Source organism: Podarcis pityusensis, assembly GCF_964106645.2.
Source record: "Podarcis pityusensis genome assembly, chromosome: W".
Taxonomy (NCBI): Eukaryota; Metazoa; Chordata; class Lepidosauria; order Squamata; family Lacertidae; genus Podarcis; species Podarcis pityusensis.
Window position 1 is genome coordinate 21,380,308 of NC_138045.1, and position 19,424 is coordinate 21,399,731.

Genomic DNA, 19,424 nt, shown 5'->3' on the forward strand with positions numbered 1-19,424 from the left:
GCAAAAATCCTCTCCCATGCCTGATTCAGATGGGAAGGGGTCACGGGGGATTAGGAACCCAGGCTCCCCAATGTGTGAATTAGGAGAAGCTGAAATTCTGCACTGTGCATGTGTTGTGCAAATTAAGTAACCATGCACATGTTTAATTTATATATGGAGGGGTCGTTCAGCGAACACTTTCATCTTGTCATGCAGTTCAGGTAGAATAGCTCATTATCTCATTGCTTTTAGGGAAAAGCCTGTGTAATGAAAACCTGAAAATAAATGGAGAGAAAGGTGGCACAGCTGTTATTTATTTTATTTTTTTAAAGATATTTATTACCTTTTCATCATTTCCAACACAACACTACAAACAAACAAAAAAGAAAAAGAAAAAAGAGAAAAGAGAAAAAACAATACAAATACAATACAAAAACGCTACATAGACTAACAAAACAAACAAAAACAAACAAAAACAATTTAAAAACACCTCAAACATTTTCAATATCTTATATTTCATTCACTTATTTCCAGCAACCTCCTCACACCTCCCTTTTTGTATTCCACTTCTATTATTTGTTTCAGTAATTCCTTTCCATCTTACTCTGTTTTCTGTTTTATAATTATCTTAACACATTCTTGCCATACTTTTCCTTTAATTTTCTATTAATCTATTTATACTTAATTCCTTATGAAATTTCTCCTAAAGCTATGTAATTTCATTCCAACATTTTTCTAACGTTCCTTAATTTGGACTGGGTGTTCATCAGTATGCAGATGACACCCAGCTCTACCTCTCCTTTAAATCAGAACCAGTGAAGGCGGTGAAGGTCCTGTGTGAGTGTCTGGAGGCGGTTGGAGGATGGATGGCGGCAAACAGATTGAGGTTGAATCCTGACAAGACAGAAGTACTGTTTCTGGGGGACAGGAGGCGGGCAGGTGTGGGGGATTCCCTGGTCCTGAATGGGGTAACCGTGCCCCTGAAGGACCAGGTGCGCAGCCTGGGAGTCATTTTGGACTCACAGCTGTCCATGGAGGCACAGGTTAAATCCGTGTCCAGGGCAGCTGTGTACCAGCTCCATCTGGTACGTAGGTTGAGACCCTATCTGCCCGCGGACTGCCTCGCCAGAGTGGTGCATGCTCTGGTTATCTCCCGCTTGGACTACTGCAATGCGCTCTACGTGGGGCTACCTTTGAAGGTGACCCGGAAACTACAACTAATCCAGAATGCAGCAGCCAGACTGGTGACTGGGAACAGCCGCCGAGACCATATAACACCGGTCTTGAAAGACCTACATTGGCTCCCAGTACGTTTCCGAGCACAATTCAAAGTGTTGGTGCTGACCTTTAAAGCCCTAAACGGCCTCGGTCCAGTATACCTGAAGGAGCGTCTCCACCTCCATCGTTCTACCCGGACACTGAGGTCCAGCACCGAGGGCCTTCTGGCGGTTCCCTCACTGCGAGAAGCCAAGTTACAGGGAACCAGGCAGAGGGCCTTCTCAGTAGTGGCGCCCTCCCTGTGGAACGCCCTCCCACCAGATGTCAAAGAGAACAACAACTACCAGACTTTTAGAAGACATCTGAAGGCAGCCCTGTTTAGGGAAGCTTTTAATGTTTGATGTATCATAGTATTTTAATATTCTTTTGGAAGCCGCCCAGAGTGGCTGGGGAAACCCAGCCAGATGGGCGGGGTATAAATAATAAATTATTATTATTATTATTATTATTTACAATATTTCTATAAATAGTCTTTAAACTTTTTCCAATCTTCTTCCACCGACTCTTCACCCTGGTCTCGGATCTTGCCAGTCATTTCCGCCAATTCCATATAGTTCATCAACTTCATCTGCCATTGTCCAACACTTCAGTGTTTTCAAAAAGCAACCATTCTCTCAACCAGCAAAAAGCAGATGGTTCACAACGAAGTTTAAAGGTCTGGCAGGGCAGGTCCACCTCCTTCTTTGGCATCCATCAATATCTTAAGTTTTACTCGAGGCTTCCTGCCCTGCCAAACAACTCTAGGAGCATCCCTCTGCCACCCCCTGAGACCCTCCATCCCATCCAAAGCTTGCAATGTTTGAAACAAAAGCAACATCCCCAGCAACACAGCAGCCCTCATCCCCACCACAATAACTCGGCCCAACAGTGACAACTTCTGATTTGTCCATATTTCCAAGTCCCCCATCTCTTCAATCCAACATCCTTCACAGTTATCCTTAAGCAGATTCAAATTTTTGGCGGTCATACTAACCCCCAAATACCTCTCTTTCTCAACCAATGTTAGTCCTGTCGCCTCCTGAAACTCTGTCAAGCTTTCCTTTTCCAATTCAGATCGGGCTCTGGTCCTCAAATTCATCCGTTCTTCTTTAAGTTCAATCATAACAAATGTCAGCTTATGTTCATCAAGTTGTCTTTGTATGGATGGGACTCTCCTCTCCAGTTGTATTACTTTAGATTCAGCAGCAAGGGTTTTTTCCCTGACTTCATCTGCAGTTTGCCGTATCAGAGTAGATTCCTGTGTCAGTTTCTGGGTGGTTTCTGAATTGGTATTCACCTTTTTTTGAGGACTGGGAGAGGTTGTGGAGTAATGGATTGAAATTTACTGCATGTAACGCTCTGAAAGAAAATGTAATGAAAATGATTTATAGATGGTATATGACCCCAGTCAAACTTGCCAAAATTTACCACCTGTCTGATAATAAGTGTTGGAAATGCAAAGAGTGTGAGGGAACGTTCTTCCACCTCTGGTGGACTTGCCCTAAAGTGAAGGCGTTCTGGGAAATGATTTATAATGAACTGAAAAAGGTATTTAAATATACCTTCACTAAGAAACCAGAGGCTTTCCTTTTGGGTATTGTCGGCCAAGGGGTGGCAAAGAAGGACCAGACATTTTTTATGTATGCAACAACAGCAGCAAGGATACTTCTCGCAAAACATTGGAAAACTCAAGATCTACCCACACTGGAAGAATGGCAGATACAACTGATAGACTACATGGAACTGGCTGAAATGACCGGCAGAATCCGTGACCTGGGAGAAGAGAGGATTGAGGAGGACTGGAAGAAATTTAAGAACTATTTACAAAAGTATTGTAATTTGAGTGAATGCTAAATAAGATGCTAGATCAAAATAACTGAGCACCACTAAATTTAGAAGTTTTTAAGAAAATAAGTAAGACTGTGAAACTTAGCTCCTTCTGAGAATTATAAGATTATGAAATATAGAAGGGATATAAGAATTTAAATAAGATGATAAATTGCTGACAAAACGTTACAACGATGAAAGTGGGAGCGGGAGATGTGAGGAAGTCCAAAGAAAATGTGAAAATATGTTAAGATTAATGTTATATTGCTTATTATGTTTATTTTTATTGTAAAACCTAATAAATTGCTTTAAAAAAAAAATGAATTGGTATTCACCTTTTGTCCCAAGTTATTTGAACTTTCTACAATTAAATCAATTTCAATATTTGCAACATCCAATTTCACATTTATCGCATCTGTTTTCTTGTGGAGTTGTTCCAGCGAATCGCTTATTTTCAATAATGCAGCCACTAAGGCCTCCTCTGTCAACATCCCGTCTGTTTTTTCCTTTCCGTTTGCCATAACACTTAAGAGATTCAAGGTCAATTCCAAAGTCTCACACTTTTTTATCTTGCAGCTGGAAATTCCCCTAGCCCAGCTCCTATAAAGTAACCAATTTCAAAAGCTTCCACTAGGGGAAAACAGGTTGTATTTGTATCGGTCAGTATGTCCTCTTTTAAACACAGTTTCAATAATCCAAAGTTAGTTTCAATTTTCAGTTACTTTCCTCCTTTTTTAAAAACAACCAGAGACAGTAGAAACAATGTATTCTCTTGATTAGCTACCTGTCAATGAACGTTCTAAACGCTGTCAATGGACATTCCAAAAAACATCAATCCTGCTAGCAGCCCGTTTCCAGGGTCAGAGCGGCGGTATTTTAACTCTCTTAACTCTCTCCTACAGGCATATTCAGTCCACCACTTCCCCCCCTCTTCTCCTGCCTCCAAAAAGGGGGGATTTAGTTCTTTACCGATGGAAATTTAGTCCTTTACAAAAGGCTTTCCAAGACTTTAGCTTGCAGTCTCCTTGCTTCAGTTAATCTACAAAAGAGGGAGGCGGACTTCCTGTATTGAACCTCCCCGTTTCGATGCCAGATTAAACGTTTATAAAATCCAATTCTTCCCAATTCAGCTCTACTCACGGGTAATTACTTTAGAGTCAAATTGTCCGCAGGAAAAAGTCAGTGCTCTCCGACAACAGCTATGCGGCTTCGCTCCGTAGAAGAAGCAGACGATTCAAAGCACTGCGCCACTCACCCCACATCGCTCCGGATCCCTGAAACCGGGTTTCCCCACGAGTAGGGAAGGCGCAAAAGGTGCCCGCTGAATCCTACGTTCACAGGCTTCTCCCGTCTGGGATTTTTACGGGTCTCCGCCTTCGCCGTGGCGGTACAGACCCAAATTCCCACAGGGCAAATTCCTCCCGATCAGAGGAATTCCGCCATTGCCGGAGGCACCAACCCGGAGGCCGGTGGCACAGCTGTTAAACAGGATTCTCTTTTTAAGAAATTATTATGATGACTAGATCTGTTTGGCCACTCACTGATGCATACTTGGGTGGCATATAGAGCCACAAAAAAAAAAAAAAGCAACACAGTGTTAATAGACAATGCATAGTGCAGGTAGGTAGCGAACTCTTGGCATCCTACCAAACTATACTTCCCATTAGTGAGAGCCATGATGTTTAACTGAAACAAATATGTAGTGTATACACGTGTACCTTCTTCCCTCCCCGCCCCCCGCAAACCTTCTGATTCCCTTTTCGAAAAGGCCAAATATTGTACATTAATGTTTTTGTTTTGTCTTCTAGTCCTGAAGTTAACCTTGATGCAATCCTCTCCAATCTTGCAACATCTGTCCCTCCAGTAGAAGGTGAGTTTTTGTTTTAAAATGGGGTGTGCATTTTGAAGAGAACATGGCCCTCAGGCTGGAAAAAAACAACTTCTCTAGTCCTGCTGGTACAGCCACATCTCCTTCCCTCTCTAATCCAGGGATAAGGAACCTTTAGCCCTCCAGATGTTGCTGAACCACAAATCCCATCAGGCCCAGCAAGCATGTCCATAGCAGTCAGGGATGATAAAGCTCAACAGCATCTGGAGGGCCAAAGCTTCCATCATTCCTCATTTAATCCAGTCTTGTTAATTCTTGAGAAGAAGAAGCTCTTCAGGGCCCTTTCCTGTAGTCTGCTGCCTGATGGCCTTTTTCTTAACTGGGTATGCTGGATGTTGAACCTAGGCTCTTCTGCATGTAAAGAATATGCTCTACCACTAAGCTCTGCCACTAAACATAAACCTCCCTGGATATATGCAGTAGAAAAGGAATGTAGTTTAGTCGTTTAGTCGTGTCCGACTCTTTGTGACCCCATGGACCAGAGCACGCCAGGCACTCCTGTCTTCAGGAAAGGAGTAAACAGAAGCAAATGTTTCAAGAGATTGGGAATACCTGGTTGACTTGATCTATAGCTGCAGTTTGCCAGAAGTTGGTGGGTGGTTTATGTAACAGACTGTGGAACTGATGGTCTGGAAGAGGAAGGAGAAAAGGTTTTGGAGGTTAAACCAAACAACACACAACTCAACAAACTAAGCAGAGAGACATAGGAAGCTACCTTTGATTGAGTTGAGCTGTTAGGGTCCACCTAGCATGGTATTGTCTGCACTGACTGGCAGTGACTCTCCAGAGATTGAGGCAGAGTTTCTCCCAGCCCTGCCTGGTGATGCTGATTGGGATTGAACCTGGGACCTTCTGCAGGCAAAACAGATGATCTACCTCTGAGATATGAATTCCAGGCCAAGACTTCCGGGGTGGCGCCATCGGCAATGGCGGACTCCCTCTGATCTGGAGGGACCAGCTCCACGGGAAACGGGTCTTTCCCGCTACGGCGAAGCGGGGACCCTTTCAAAAACCACAGGCGGATGAAGCCTGTGACCATGGGACTCGGCGGGCACCTTTAGCGCCCCCCAACCCGCAAAGGAACCCACTAACGGGCTCCGGAGTGAAGAGGGGGAAGTGGCGCGGTGCTGAGAGTCAACTGCTTCTTCCGTGGAGCGAAGCTGCACAGCCGTTGCCAGAGAGCGCTGCCTTTTTCCTGGGACAATTTGGCTTTTAAAACAATTACCCGTGAGTACTTAAATTTCGGACAATTGGACTTCAAATAATGATTTGCGAGTAGAAAGGAAAATTGGACTAAGAAATTTACCTCAATTTGGCACTGAAACGGGAAGGTCTAAACAGGAAGCCAGCCTTCCGTTTCTTGTAGATAGATTAAAGCAAAGACATGGCAAACTAGAGTTCAGAAAATCGCCTGTAAAGGATTAACTTTCATCATTTAAAATTGTTGAACCCCCTTCGGAAGCAGGAGAAGACGGGGGATTTTTTCCGGACTGTTTAAACCTGCAGAAGAGAGTGTAACGCAAAGTAACTTTCCACCGTCTTGATCCTGGAGCGGGGTGTCAGGACTGACGTTCTTTGGGAAGCTCATTGACTAGAGACAAATGTCTTTGACAGATAGTTAAAAGAAGAGAAACATAGTGATTCCATTGTTCCCCTTCACATTTTAAAGGAACAAATATTGACAAAATATCTGAAAAAGGAAACTTTGTTGTTAGATCTGCCTTTAAAAGAAAAGAACAAATAGAAGCTCTTCCCCTAGAGGGAGCCTGTGAAACTGTTACCAATTCTGAACCGGGGAGCTTGCAGCTGCAATAGATTACGATCGTGGGAATAGACTTCTGACCTTGCAGAACAATGTACTCAGAAGCTCTGCTGCGTGCTTTCTGTAAAACAAGTGCCCTACTGGAACAGCTACATGAGAAGACGGACTTGATGACTGTTGCAATCAGAAATTTTGGACAGGTAGTGGGAAACTATATAGAGCCCACCCAGGAATCAAATCAGGAGTGTGCTCTGACAGAACAGATGAGGGAAGAGGATGCTGCTGAACCTTGGGCGCCAGAGATGGAGGGAGCTGTGGCCCAGCAGGAACATGAGTTCTTGGATTTGACAAATGAACTTGGAAAAAGCCAGATTTGGAAAGATAAAGTTTGGTTTGGTTTGGAAATGGGGGGTTGGATAGACCCCCCCTATGCAGGGATGTTTGGACTTTTCAAGTCTGGCAATGGGCCGTGAGATGTTTGGGGTTGTGGGGGCTCTTAATTCTGGAGGGACTTTGAAACATGTTTTTAAATACCACATGGAGTTTAGTGTGGACTATGGAAAAGGGGCTGATTTGTCGAGAAGGGTCAGAAACACTGTTAAGTTGGAGTTCCCACGAGTGAAAGGAGCAGGAGACAAAGTAAAGTACAGGTATAAATATGAAGAAGAACTGTGGATGGGACATGGAAGGGACTTAAGGGCCTAGGACATAAGATTACCAGGTTAATGCGCTAGATTGATGGGATAGAAAGGACTGACAAAACCCGGGACCAGGAGGAAGAGATGCTGGATGAAGATTGGAAGGGAAAAAAATTATTTTTTTATTAGGATTGTTTTATAAAATTGATGAACGTTAGAAAAATGTTGGAATGAAATTATTTGGCTTTAGTAAAAATGTTTAAAGAATTATGTAAGAATATTATGGTTAGGAGAAATTGGTATAAATAAGATCTAAGTTTTAAGTTTTAAGGTCTTTTATAGTAAGATAAGATTAAAATAGATTAAGGTAATATAATGACAGAATATTATGAAATATGGAAAGGATTTGCTGTGACAATTAATAACTAGGATACAAAAAAAGGGAGGAGTGAGGAGGTCAATGAAAGAAGGCAATGACAGTTAAGGATTTGAGAATATTGGATTTGTTTTTTAAACTTTTGTGGCTTATTTTTACTTTTTGATTGTGCTCTGTTACGTGTTTTGTCGTTATTTTTTGATTTTGATTTTTATCAATTTGTATTGTTTGATTGTGGTTTGTTTTTCCTTTGTTTTTTCTCTTTCTTTTTATTTTTTGTTTTTTCTGTAATTTTAAAATTCTTAATAAATATCATTATTTTTTTTAAAAAAAAAATAGGAATTCCAGGGTTTATGCTGCTTTGGAGCTGGGTGGTAGTGATCAGTGAACCTTACCTCTGAAATTTGTTTGCTTTGTGTCTTTCTCTTGTGCCTTGGCAGCAATACCTTCTCCTCCAAAACAGCTAAGCCAGCCTGATGCCTTTCCCTTTGGCGGGAACGTTAAATTTGGAACCCCTCTGGAGAGCTCCTTCACTTTTGGGTCCGCAAAAGCATCCAGTCTTCTGGGAGTCCCCATGACAAGCAGTGGCTCAGGAGATCCAAGCCTGGCAAACAGCCAGGTGACCTCAGCCCCTGTGGCCTCCGTCCCTTTCTCAACCTCTGGGAAACTGGAAGGGCTTCCATTGAAACAAGGAGATCACCTCTTCCAGGGCACCGCTGCTGGGGAGACCCTTGGGAGCTTCTCTGGGTTGAGAATCGGTCAAGCCAATGAGAATTCCAAGGCTGCCACTACCAAACCTCCACCTGTTAATGCCACAGGTGGACAGCCAGCAAAAGCGAGCACAATACCTTCTGGGTTTACTCTTGGAAGCTCTTTGCAGGTCAGCAAACCAACAGAGGCGGCTGCCTCTGTGATAACAACCAGCTTAACATCAACGTCTGCTAGCACCATCTTCAGCAATGTCCAATTGGTCAACACAGGATCTCCTTCTCTCCTTGGCCTCGGAGTGCCTGCAGGGGGTGCCAAGTCAACTTTCACACTTGGGGTTCAGTCAGCAAATGCCGCAACGGCAACACCCTCTTCTGCACCAGCAGCAACCGCTACTCTGTCATTCGGAAGTCTGTTGAGTTCAGCTCCAACTGCTGTGGCCACCACACCAACGGGTAAAGGAGAGGAAGATGCCAGAACCTCCCCAGGCCCTGCGAAGCTGCCTCAGAGTGATGCCAGCAAGCTTGGAGCAATGCAGCTGCTGCCCCAGCCCCAGGTCCATACTCCAGAACCTCCTCGAGATCCTACTGCTCTGGCCACACCTTCGTTGGAAGAGGTGGATGCAATCAGTCTTGCTGTGGCAGCAGCGGGAACAGTAGCACCTGCCAAAGAAGCCATTCCCGCCACCTCTCCTACTGATTCAAAGGCTGAGGTGGTTTCTGTGGCAACATCTCTGGACCAGCACACCCCAGCAACCTTGCCTTCAGCAAGCATGGCCTCTCAGCCTGCCGAAGTGACCAGAGTGCTTCCAGCTTCCTGTAGCCCAAGTGCATCCATTCAGGCCCCGGCCACTGGCACCTCTGCATTCACAGTCAATGTCTCGCCCCCTTCTGTGTTTGCACCGCCCTTCGCCACCTGCTCTTCTGGCTCAGCCTTCAGCCAACCTGCAATTGAGGCTTTAGTGACCCCTTCCATGCCACCCATCTTTGGCCAGCTCTCTGCAGCGCCGCCTTCTCCATTTAACCAACCCCCTGCCACCCCGCCACCATCCACCTCCACCATCACCACACAGGCAGCAACTCCCGGGTTCAGTATATCAGCATTTGGTGGTGCCACCACCTCCACAGGCTTTGCTCAGCCAGCCTTTGGCCAAGCCCCCACCTTCGGCCAGCCAGCCAGCACATCAAGTGGGTTCACCTTCAACCAGGCAGCCTTTGGGGCTGCTCCTGCATTTGGGCAGATGGCTTCTTCCACTACCCCTGCATCCAGCAGTGGGAGCGTCTTCGGGGCACCATCCAGCACAAGCACCACCAGCTCCTTCACTTTTGGACAGCCTGCGGCCACTGCAGGCACCAGCCTCTTTGGCCAAAGCAGCACCCTGGCTTTGGGGCAGAGTTCCATCTTCAGGCAGGGGGCATCCATTTTGGGGGGCGCGGTCGCCGCCGCCACCCCAACATCCTTGGCTGGATTCAGTTTCTGTCAAGCTTCAGGTAAGAAGGCATGTGCAGGGACCAAGGGTAATGGGTTAAGCGGGAGAGGAAAGAGCCGTAGCTCAGTGGCAGAGGGACTGCCTTGCATGCAGAAGGTCTCAGCTTCAGTACCTACAATCTCCATGTTGGGTCAGGAGAGTCGATGAGACTCAGTGTGGACAATACTGAGCTGGTTGAACCCAGTGCCCTGGCTCAGTTATAAGACAGCATCCTATGGTTCTGTTCAATTCAGCCCTTCATTCAGATCCATGCGGACTAGATTCTTGCTTTATTTTTTAAGGGAAAGGTCCATGACTCATTGGTGAAACATCTGCTTTGCATGCAAAAGGTCCCAGGTTCATTCTCTAGCAGCATCTCCAGGGCTGGCTGAGAAAGACTCCCTGCCTGAGAAAGACTCCCTGCCTGAAATCCCGGAGAGCCACTGCCAGTCAGTGTAGACAATACTGAGCTTGAAAGACCGGTGATCTGACTCCAAATAAGACAGCTTCTGGTGTTCTTCCTGTGTTCCCATGAGGTGTCCTGTGGCACCTTAAATGGTATCCCACAAAAATTTAAAGGTGACTTGAAAAACCTCAAGTTTTCAGAAGAAATATCAATGATCCGGGACATTTTTAGTTTTCTCACTGAAAGAATTGGAAATGCAGTTGCTGCCTGGAGGCCCCTGTAATGTACAGGAAAGGTGATGGGGGAAGCCCAGGGCATGATCCATCAAGACATTCCACTCCCCAGAAGCACAGCAGGGGGATGGGGCGGAGGGAGCTCTCCCCATGGATCACAGTGCCCAAAGGTGGAAAACTAAGTAGGTTTCAATATACAAGATGCACATTTAAGAAAGAACACCCCCCTCCCACCCTGCTAATTACTGGGACAAAATATCTTTAAAAGGCATAAGTGAGCCCTGCCTACAGGAAAGGGGCCTTAATTACAGGAAAGTGCCTTAGCTTTGATGGCAGGGTGTGCATTTTGAAGTGAGCGGGGGAATTCTTTTTAATACAAACATTTCATTATCTTTTCACGGGAACAGGTGATTAACACAGCTCCAGATCCTTCTTGCACAAAGGAAATCTGAGTCCTTGGCTGGGACTCATTTAGCAGTTGCTGCCATTTTGAGATGTATTTAATGGAAATCCAGGCTTTTTTAATTCCTTCAAGATTTTAGAACCTCAGCATTGCTCAGTATTTTTGCTTTTTTGGGAGAAAAGGCGAGGTGATTGGAGTTGAAGCTCATCCATGTACAGAGGGCACCACGTTGCCTATCCTGGCTTAATGTAACATGTTGAGGCCATGCTGTGCTTATCACTAAACCCACAATTAAAACCATTTTGCATAGCAATCAAGGCCAGCAAGAGCACCGCAATAGGGGGCGTCCAGATGACATCACTAAATGTAGGAAGCTACCATATACTGGTAGCAAGGGAGTCTTTCCCAGCCCTTCCCAGAGATATGACTGGGGATTGAACCTGGGGCCTTCTGCATGCAAAGCAGGTGCTCAACCCCACTGAGCTATGGCACAGTCCTCCTCTCTCCTCCCCACTTCCTCTCAAAAGACCTGGGCAAAGAAGTACATTTTTGTGAAAAATTATACAAGGAGGGGCCACACTCAACTCGTAAGAGGGGAGGTTCCATAGCCTGCCACTTGGTTCCATAAACACATCAATGCACCTCCTACAAACTTGACATGGCAGTGGCATTTCTAGCAAGGCCTCCTCATTCTGCACACGCAAGTCTATATTCTGTGGTCTCCTTCACTGACCTGTTCTCCTCTAGACACTTTGGATTGTATCTCCCAGCTAACCTGGCTGTTTGGACTACAGCTCCCATCAGCCTCAGCTAGCACAGTCCAGTGGTTCCCAAAGTCTTTCAGGCCACTTCCCCCTTGGTTCCATAAACTCATCCCCAGTGCTCCCTACCCTATAAAAAGCATTATTCAGAATTTGCATGATTCACCAAGGGCATTGACAACACAGTGGAATTCAAAACACTGTGTTAATCAATGGCAGAGTTATTCAAAAGACAAATATATTTAGGTTAATTAATTCAACAAAATTGATGAACTTGATCCAGTGATAACAGCTTCCCACTTTGGCAACCCCTAGCCTGGACAAAGGGACTGGCTTGGCAAGCTTGCTCTCATGCATTCTGCCCCAGACACAGGATCCCAATACTTGGAAAGGACTCCTGGCATCATCCAGACTGACTCCTCCCCTCAAACTCATATCTTTGGTTCTAGTCCAGCAGTCCTCATTTGTCTTGTGTCTAAATGCTGACTCTTTCTCCCTGCCCTCTTTTCTTTCTTTTTCTCCCATGTCCAGCATTTGGCTCAAGCAGCCCAGGCCCTATGTTCAGGCAAGCGACCAACACCAGCGGGAACCTCTTTGGCCAGGTAATCTTTCCTAAACTTATCGTCACACTTCTTCATGGGCAAAAAACCCCCTGTGCTTGGTTCTGGTGGGAAGAGCAGGGGAATCCCCCTTAGGGGTTTATATATTCCAAGACCGTAGATCAGGAGTAGCTGATGTGTTGCCCTCTGGATGCTGCTCATCTCCTGCCTCCCATCATCCCTGACCACTGGCCATCCTGGCCGGGGCTGCTGGAAGCTGGAATCCAACAACATTCTGGAGGGCACTACCTTGGTTCATCCTGCCGTAGATTTGCATTGTGGTCGATTCAGGGACATGCAAGGAAGTGCTTCATACAGTGCAGAGCAATATGAGTCGAGGATACCTTAAAGACCACATGAGCTTTTATATCCTAGCTCACCTGACCATGAAAAAATGCCTGTGCTCTGCCTTCACTGTTTGAAGCAGTGATGTTGCTGAACACCAGTTTTTGGAAACCCCAGGAAGAAGAGAGTTGCTCCGTTTGCTTAGGTTCTGCTTGTGGGTTTCCCATTGGGGCAACTGGGTGGCCACTGTGAGAACAGGATGCTGCACCAGAAGGGCCGCTGGCCTGATCCAGCAGTCTTTTCTTATCATCTTAAATCTGTTCCCCAAAATCCAACCTCCCATCTTGCAGGAACTCATTGGCTGGCTCCTTTCCCGCCTCCCTAACCCCCCCCCCTTTGCTAATCTCACAGGATTCAGAGTCTTTCCCCTAGAAAAGATGACTCCTGTGTGCTTAGCAGAGTAGGGGGAGGAAGAGCCTAGAAGACGGGAGGAAATATGTTGTCCTTTGCAGCTTGTGAGTATTCAGATGTCTATAGCCCACCGCAATTCCCCAGAGGTACAGATGAAGTTGAACACATTGTCTACTTAATACTTGCTTTCTACACTCATGGCTGTCCCATCCAATTCATCGGTCAGGTTAGCAGATAATACCAAGCAGTACCAGTAACTCTTTGGTGGTGGTACCTAAACCCTGGAATCTGTTTCCAGCTTCAGAACAGTCAGTCCTAGAGAATGACCCTTTTAAATAAGCTGTCAAAACTTTTCAGGGATGTTTTTATGTGCATGTGTGTATGTGTGTTTTATCTTCTTCTGTTGCTGTTGTGATTTAAAAAATAACAATTGCGACTTTCTTTTCCTTTAATTGTAGTCCACTTTAACGAATAACGTTTGAAAATCATGCTATATACATTTCGCCAATTTTTTTGTATGTAAAAGCAGTATATAAGTACAGTCATACCTCTAGTTGCGTTCGCTTCATGTTGCGGATTTTGGGGTTGCGAACACGGCAAACCCAAAAGTGTACAGGTGAAACTCGGAAAATTAGAATATCGTGGAAAAGTTCATTTATTTCAGTAATTCAACTTCAAAGGTGAAACTAATATATGAGACAGACTCATGACATGCAAAGCGAGATATGTCAAGCCTTTATTTGTTATGATTGTGATATTATGGCGTACAGCTGATGAAAACCTCAAATTAACAATCTCAGAAAATTAGAATATTAAATGAAATCAGCAAAACAAGGACTGCAAATAGAGCAATACTGGACCTCTGAGAAGTAGAAGCATGCATATGTACTCAGTACTTGGTTTGGGCCCCTTTTGCATCAATTACTGCCTCAGTGCGGTGTGGCATGGATGCTATCAGCCTGTGGCACTGCTGAGGTGTTATGGAAGACCAGGATGCTTCAATAGCAGCCTTCAGCTGTTCTGCATTGCTAGGTCTCATGTCTCTCGTCTTTCTCTTGGCAATGCCCCATAGATTCTCTATGGGGTTCAGGTCAGGCAAGTTTGCTGGCCAATCAAGCACAGTAATCCCATGGGCATTGAACCAGGTTTTGGTACTTTTGGCAGTGTGGGCAGGTGCCAAGTCCTGCTGGAAAATGAAGTCAGCATCCCCATAAAGCTCATCTGCAGAAGGAAGCATGAAGTGCTCCAAAATCTCCTGCTAGACGGCTGTGTTGACCCTGGACTTAATGAAGCACAGTGGACCAACACCAGCTGATGGCATGGCTCCCCAAATCAACACTTCACACTAAACTTCAAGCATCTGGCATTGTGTGCCTCCCCATTCTTCCTCCAGACTCTGGGTCCTTGGTTTCCAAATGAGATGCAAAAGTTGCTCTCATCAGAAAAGAGGACTTGGGACCACTGAGCAACAGACCAGTTCTTTTTTTTTCTTTAGCCCAGGCAAGATGCTTCTGACGTCGTTTCTTGTTCAGGAGCGGCTTGACAAGAGGAATATGACATTTGAAGCCCATCTCCAGGATCCTTCTGTGTGTGGTGGCTCTTGATGCACTAACTCCAGCCTCAGTCCACTCCTTGTGAAAGTCCCCAACACATTTGAATGGTCTTTTCCTGACAATCCTCTCCAGGCTGTGGTCATCCCTGCTGCTTGTGCACCTTTTTCTTCCACACTTTCCCCTTCCGCATAACTTTCCATTAATGTGCTTTTTGATACAGCACTTTGGGAACATCCAACTTCTTCTGCAATTACCCTTTGAGGCTTTCCCTCCTTATGGAGGGTCTCAATGATGGCTTTCTGCACAACTGTCCGGTCAGCAGCCTTCCCCATGATTGTGCTTCCTACTGAACCCATTGCAGGTGTTATGGATTGAATAGCTACTGCACCTTTTCACAATATTCTAATTTTCTGGGATTGTTAATTTGGGTTTTTTTATCAGCTGTACACCATATTCATCACAATTAAAAGAAGTAAAGGCTTGACATATCTCGCTTTGTATGTCATGAGTCTATCTCATATATTCGTATCACGTTTTAAGTTGAGTTACTGAAATAAATGAAATTTTCCACAATATTCTAATTTTCCGAGTTTCACCTGTATACTTCTGGGTTTTGCTGCACATGCAGAAGCGTTCTGTGCGCTTCACACATGTGCAAAAGTGCTCTATCGTGCTTCGCACTTGCGCAGAAGCGCCACTCTAGTTGCGGACTTTTCTTTTTTTAAAAAAAATAATTTTTATTCATTTTCCAAACAAGTTTTATACAATCAACAAATTGTTTTACACTCATGCTTCAATTTTTGACTTCCCTCAGTTTCTCTGTCAATCTTTCGAAAAATTTCTATTTATTGATGCATTTCTAAACATGATATTGCCTTTCCCCACTCCTTTTCCTCTTACTCTCTTTTTTGCAGTATTTCTTACTATTTCACAGAGTCTCTTCAAAACCAACAAGCGTTGTCTGTACATCACATATATTTTTCAGATATTCTGTAAATTTCCCCCAGTCCTCGATAAACTTTTGGTCTTTCTGGTATCGGATCTTCCCAGTCAATTTGTCCAATTCTGCATATTCGGTCAATTTCCTTCTCCATTCTTCCACTGTTGGAATTTCTTCCTGTTTCCATCTTTGGGCCAGAAGTATCCTTGCGGCAGTCACTGCATATTGAAACAGTTTACAGTCTCTCTTATTGATTTCGTTTCCTACCATTCCTAATAGAAAGGCTTCTGGTTTTTAAACGAACGTATATTTCAACATCTTTTTCAATTCATTGTATATCATTTCCCAGAAGTCTTTCGCCTTTTTACACTCCCAGCACATATGATAGAAAGTACCTTCTTTTTCTTTACATTTCCAACACTTATTGCATGTTTTATACATTTTGGCCAGTTTAACTGGCGTTATATACCATCTGTAAAACATTTTCATTACATTTTCTTTCAACGCAGTACATGCCGTAAATTTTAGCCTTTCATTCCATAATTTCATCCAATCATCATACTGTATATTGTAACCAAAGTCTCTTGCCTAGTATATCGTTACTACTTTTACCTCTTCATCTTTTGTATGCCACTCCAGCAACACTTTATACATTTTAGACAGGTTTTTATACTCATTATTCAATACCTCCACTTGGAATTTTGATTCTTTACCTTCATACCCACACATTTTACAATCTTTTTTAAACATTTCATTAATCTGAAAGTAGTGTAACCAGTCGTAAACAAATTCTTTCACCTCTTCATAAGTTTTCATTTTCCATTTCCCCCCCTCTCTTGTTACCAGTTCTCCATATGTTATCCACCTCCCCCTCATATTAATTTTTTTCACACTCATCACTTCTAATGGTGAAATCCAATGGGGGAGTCTAGGTTCCAACAAGTTTTTATACCTCTCCCACACCTCTATCAGTGATCTTCGGAAGATGTGGTTTTCAAAACCTTTGTGAATTTTTTTCTTCTCATACCATAGGTAAGCATGCCAACCAAATCTGTTGTCAAGTCCTTCTAAATCTAACAGCTCTCCATTCTCTAATTTAATCTATTCCTTTATCCAACAGAGGCATGATGCTTCATAATATAATTTCAAATCTGGCAGGGCGAAGCCACCTCTCTCTTTTGCATCTGTTAATAACTTAAACTGAATCCTTGGCTTCTTACCCTGCCAGATATATCTTGAAATTATTTTTTGCCATTCTTTAAAAATTGATGCCCCCTTAATTATCGGCAACGATTGGAAAAGGAATAACATCTTTGGTAGCACACTCATTTTTATCGTGGATATTCTCCCCCAAAAGGACAATGTCAGTCTTCCCCACACCTCCAAATCCCTTTTTATCTGATTCCACATAGGTAAGTAATTGTTTTGAAACAAGTCAATGTTCTTGGGGGTTAACCATATTCCTAAATACTTCACTTTGTTCACCACTTCTATCTCTGTCCTTTGTTGTATTTCCTCAATTAGTTCTTGATTCATGTTTTTAGCCATGATTTTCGTCTTTTTTTTTTTTGTTGAGATAAAATCCTGCAACTTGACCAAATTGTTCTATTTCTTCTAAGATTCTTTCAATACTTTCCACTGGTTCTTCTACTGTCAATACCAAGTCATCCGCGAATGCTTTAACTTTGTATTCCTTTTTCCCGATAGACACCCCTTTTATATCTTCATTTTTTCTTACTGATTTTAGCAAAACTTCCAGCACCATAATGAATAATAGTGGCGACAGTGGGCATCCCTGCCTTGTACCTTTGGTTATTTTAATATCTTCTATGGTATAGTTGTTTACTATTAGCTTCGCTTTCTGTTCTGTATATATTGCCTTTATCCCATTATAAAATTCCTTACCCACTTCCATATACTCTAGGTTTTTTAACATAAAATTCCATGATTATTATTTTCAGCATCCACAAAGATTAAAATAGCTTGTTTTTCATTCCTGGCATTCAGATATTCCAATATATTTATTATGTTTCTTATATTATCTTTCATCTGTCTGCCAGGAAGAAAGCCCGCTTGATCCTTATGTATAAATTCTTGCAATACTTTTTTCATTCTCTTTGCTAATATACTCGCAAAGATTTTATAGTCAGTATTCAACAGCGAAATAGGCCTATAATTTTTAAACTGTGTCAAATCCGAATCTTGTTTTGGGATAAGTGTGATAAAGGCTTCTTTCCATGTTTCCGGAATTTCACAGTTCTTTAATATGTTGTTTATGACTTCTTTCAATGGTATAAGTAGGGTGCTTCTCATTTCCTTATAATATCTGGCTGTAAACCCATCTGGTCCTGGAGCTTTCCCTTTTTTCAATTCCTTTATTACCTCTTTTATTTCTTCTGTTTCAATTGGGGCGTTCAAAAAATCTTATTGCTCCGTCGGGATCTTCTGCACTTCTTTTTCCTTTAAAAATCTTTCTATCTTTCTCATATTATTCTTTTCCTTACTTTTATATAGTTGTCTGTAGAAATCCAAGAATCCTTTTCTAATTTGTTTCGGGTTTTCTATTTCTGTGCCGTCGATAATGATTTTGTTTACTGTATTCTGTTCCTTTCTCTTCTTAATCTGCCATGCCAGCCATTTTCCTGATTTATTCGCAAATTCAAAGTTTCTTTGTCTCATTCTTTTTATATTCCCTTCTACTTCCTTATTTATCATCATTGCGAATTGTGTTTGTAGGGTCTTTATACTCTGTCTTATCTTCTCATTATTCGGTTTCTTTATCAATTTTTGTTCATTCTCCATTATCTGTTTTAATATTTCCTTCTTATTCTTCTCTCTGTTCTTATTTTTCAAAGCGTTCTGCTGGATAAAGAAACCTCTCATCACTGCTTTGCTGGCGTCCCACACCATGTTCATTTTTGTTCCCTTATTGCAATTATTCAGAAAGTACTCTGACAAATATTTTTGAGCATTTTCAACTATCTTCTGATCGTCCAAAAGGTAGTCGTTCATTCTCCAGCTAAACGTTCTTTCTTCGAAACCCTTTAATTCGAGTTTTATTGCGCTATGATCCGAAATCACTCTTGGCTGAATTTCAACTTTCGAGATTCTTGGGGTTAGTTCATTTGAGACCCAAATTTGATCTATTCTTGACAGAGATTGATTTGGATCAGAATAGAACGTAAATTGTTTCTCTAGCGGGTGTCTCAGTCTCCAAATATCAATCAGGTTGCAATTCTTTATCATTGAAAAGAAAGTCTTAGGTAATTTTCCATCTTTACCCACTCCAGTTGATTTCAATCTGTCCATTTCCATTGACACCACTCCATTCAGGTCTCCCATTATTATGATTTTCTGATCCATATATTCAAACAGTTTTTCTTCTAGATTTTTGTTTCCATTTGGTGCGTAGATCCCGACGATTATTATTTTTTCTCCTTGCCACTTTATTTGAACTGCCATAACTCTGCCTTCTTCATCTTTAAAGATTTGTTGAGCTTCAATATTTTTCCTGATGTACAAAACTACCCCTCTCTTTTTACTCCTATCTGAAGATACAAATTCATTTCCCAGTCTTTTGTTAATTAAGATTTTTTTATGCCTTCTCGCCACATGTGTTTCTTGTAGACATATGATATCCAAATTTTTCTTTTTTAAATGTTGTTCAACTTTGTTTCGTTTTTTTTTAATCGTTAATCCCATTAATGTTCCAGGTCCATAAATTCAACTCCATTTTAGCCATTTTGAATTCTTTGTTATAAATTTTATAATTTGTCTACCTCTTCTTCTTCTTCTTCTTCTTCTTCTTCCTTCCTTCCTTCCTTTTTTCTTTTTCTAACTCCTCCGGATCCACTCCTCCTGCAGCCTCCATTCCTAGTTCCGCTCCTCTTGTTTCTTCATCCTCGCTTCGTAGCTCTTTGTATTTTCTCA

The 19,424-nt window shown here is 42.9% G+C and overlaps 1 protein-coding gene across 1 annotated transcript in view; it reads left to right on the forward strand.

Moving 5' to 3' along the window:
- The window catches only part of LOC308467638 (nuclear pore complex protein Nup214-like), a 254,499-nt gene that overhangs the window by 196,055 nt on the left and 39,020 nt on the right, over positions 1-19,424 (forward strand). Inside the window, exons 28-30 of the mRNA XM_080989369.1 lie at positions 4,872-4,933; positions 8,168-9,925; positions 12,238-12,308. Coding sequence (XP_080845495.1) covers positions 4,872-4,933; positions 8,168-9,925; positions 12,238-12,308 — 1,891 coding nt within the window. The remainder of the gene's footprint in view (positions 1-4,871; positions 4,934-8,167; positions 9,926-12,237; positions 12,309-19,424) is intronic.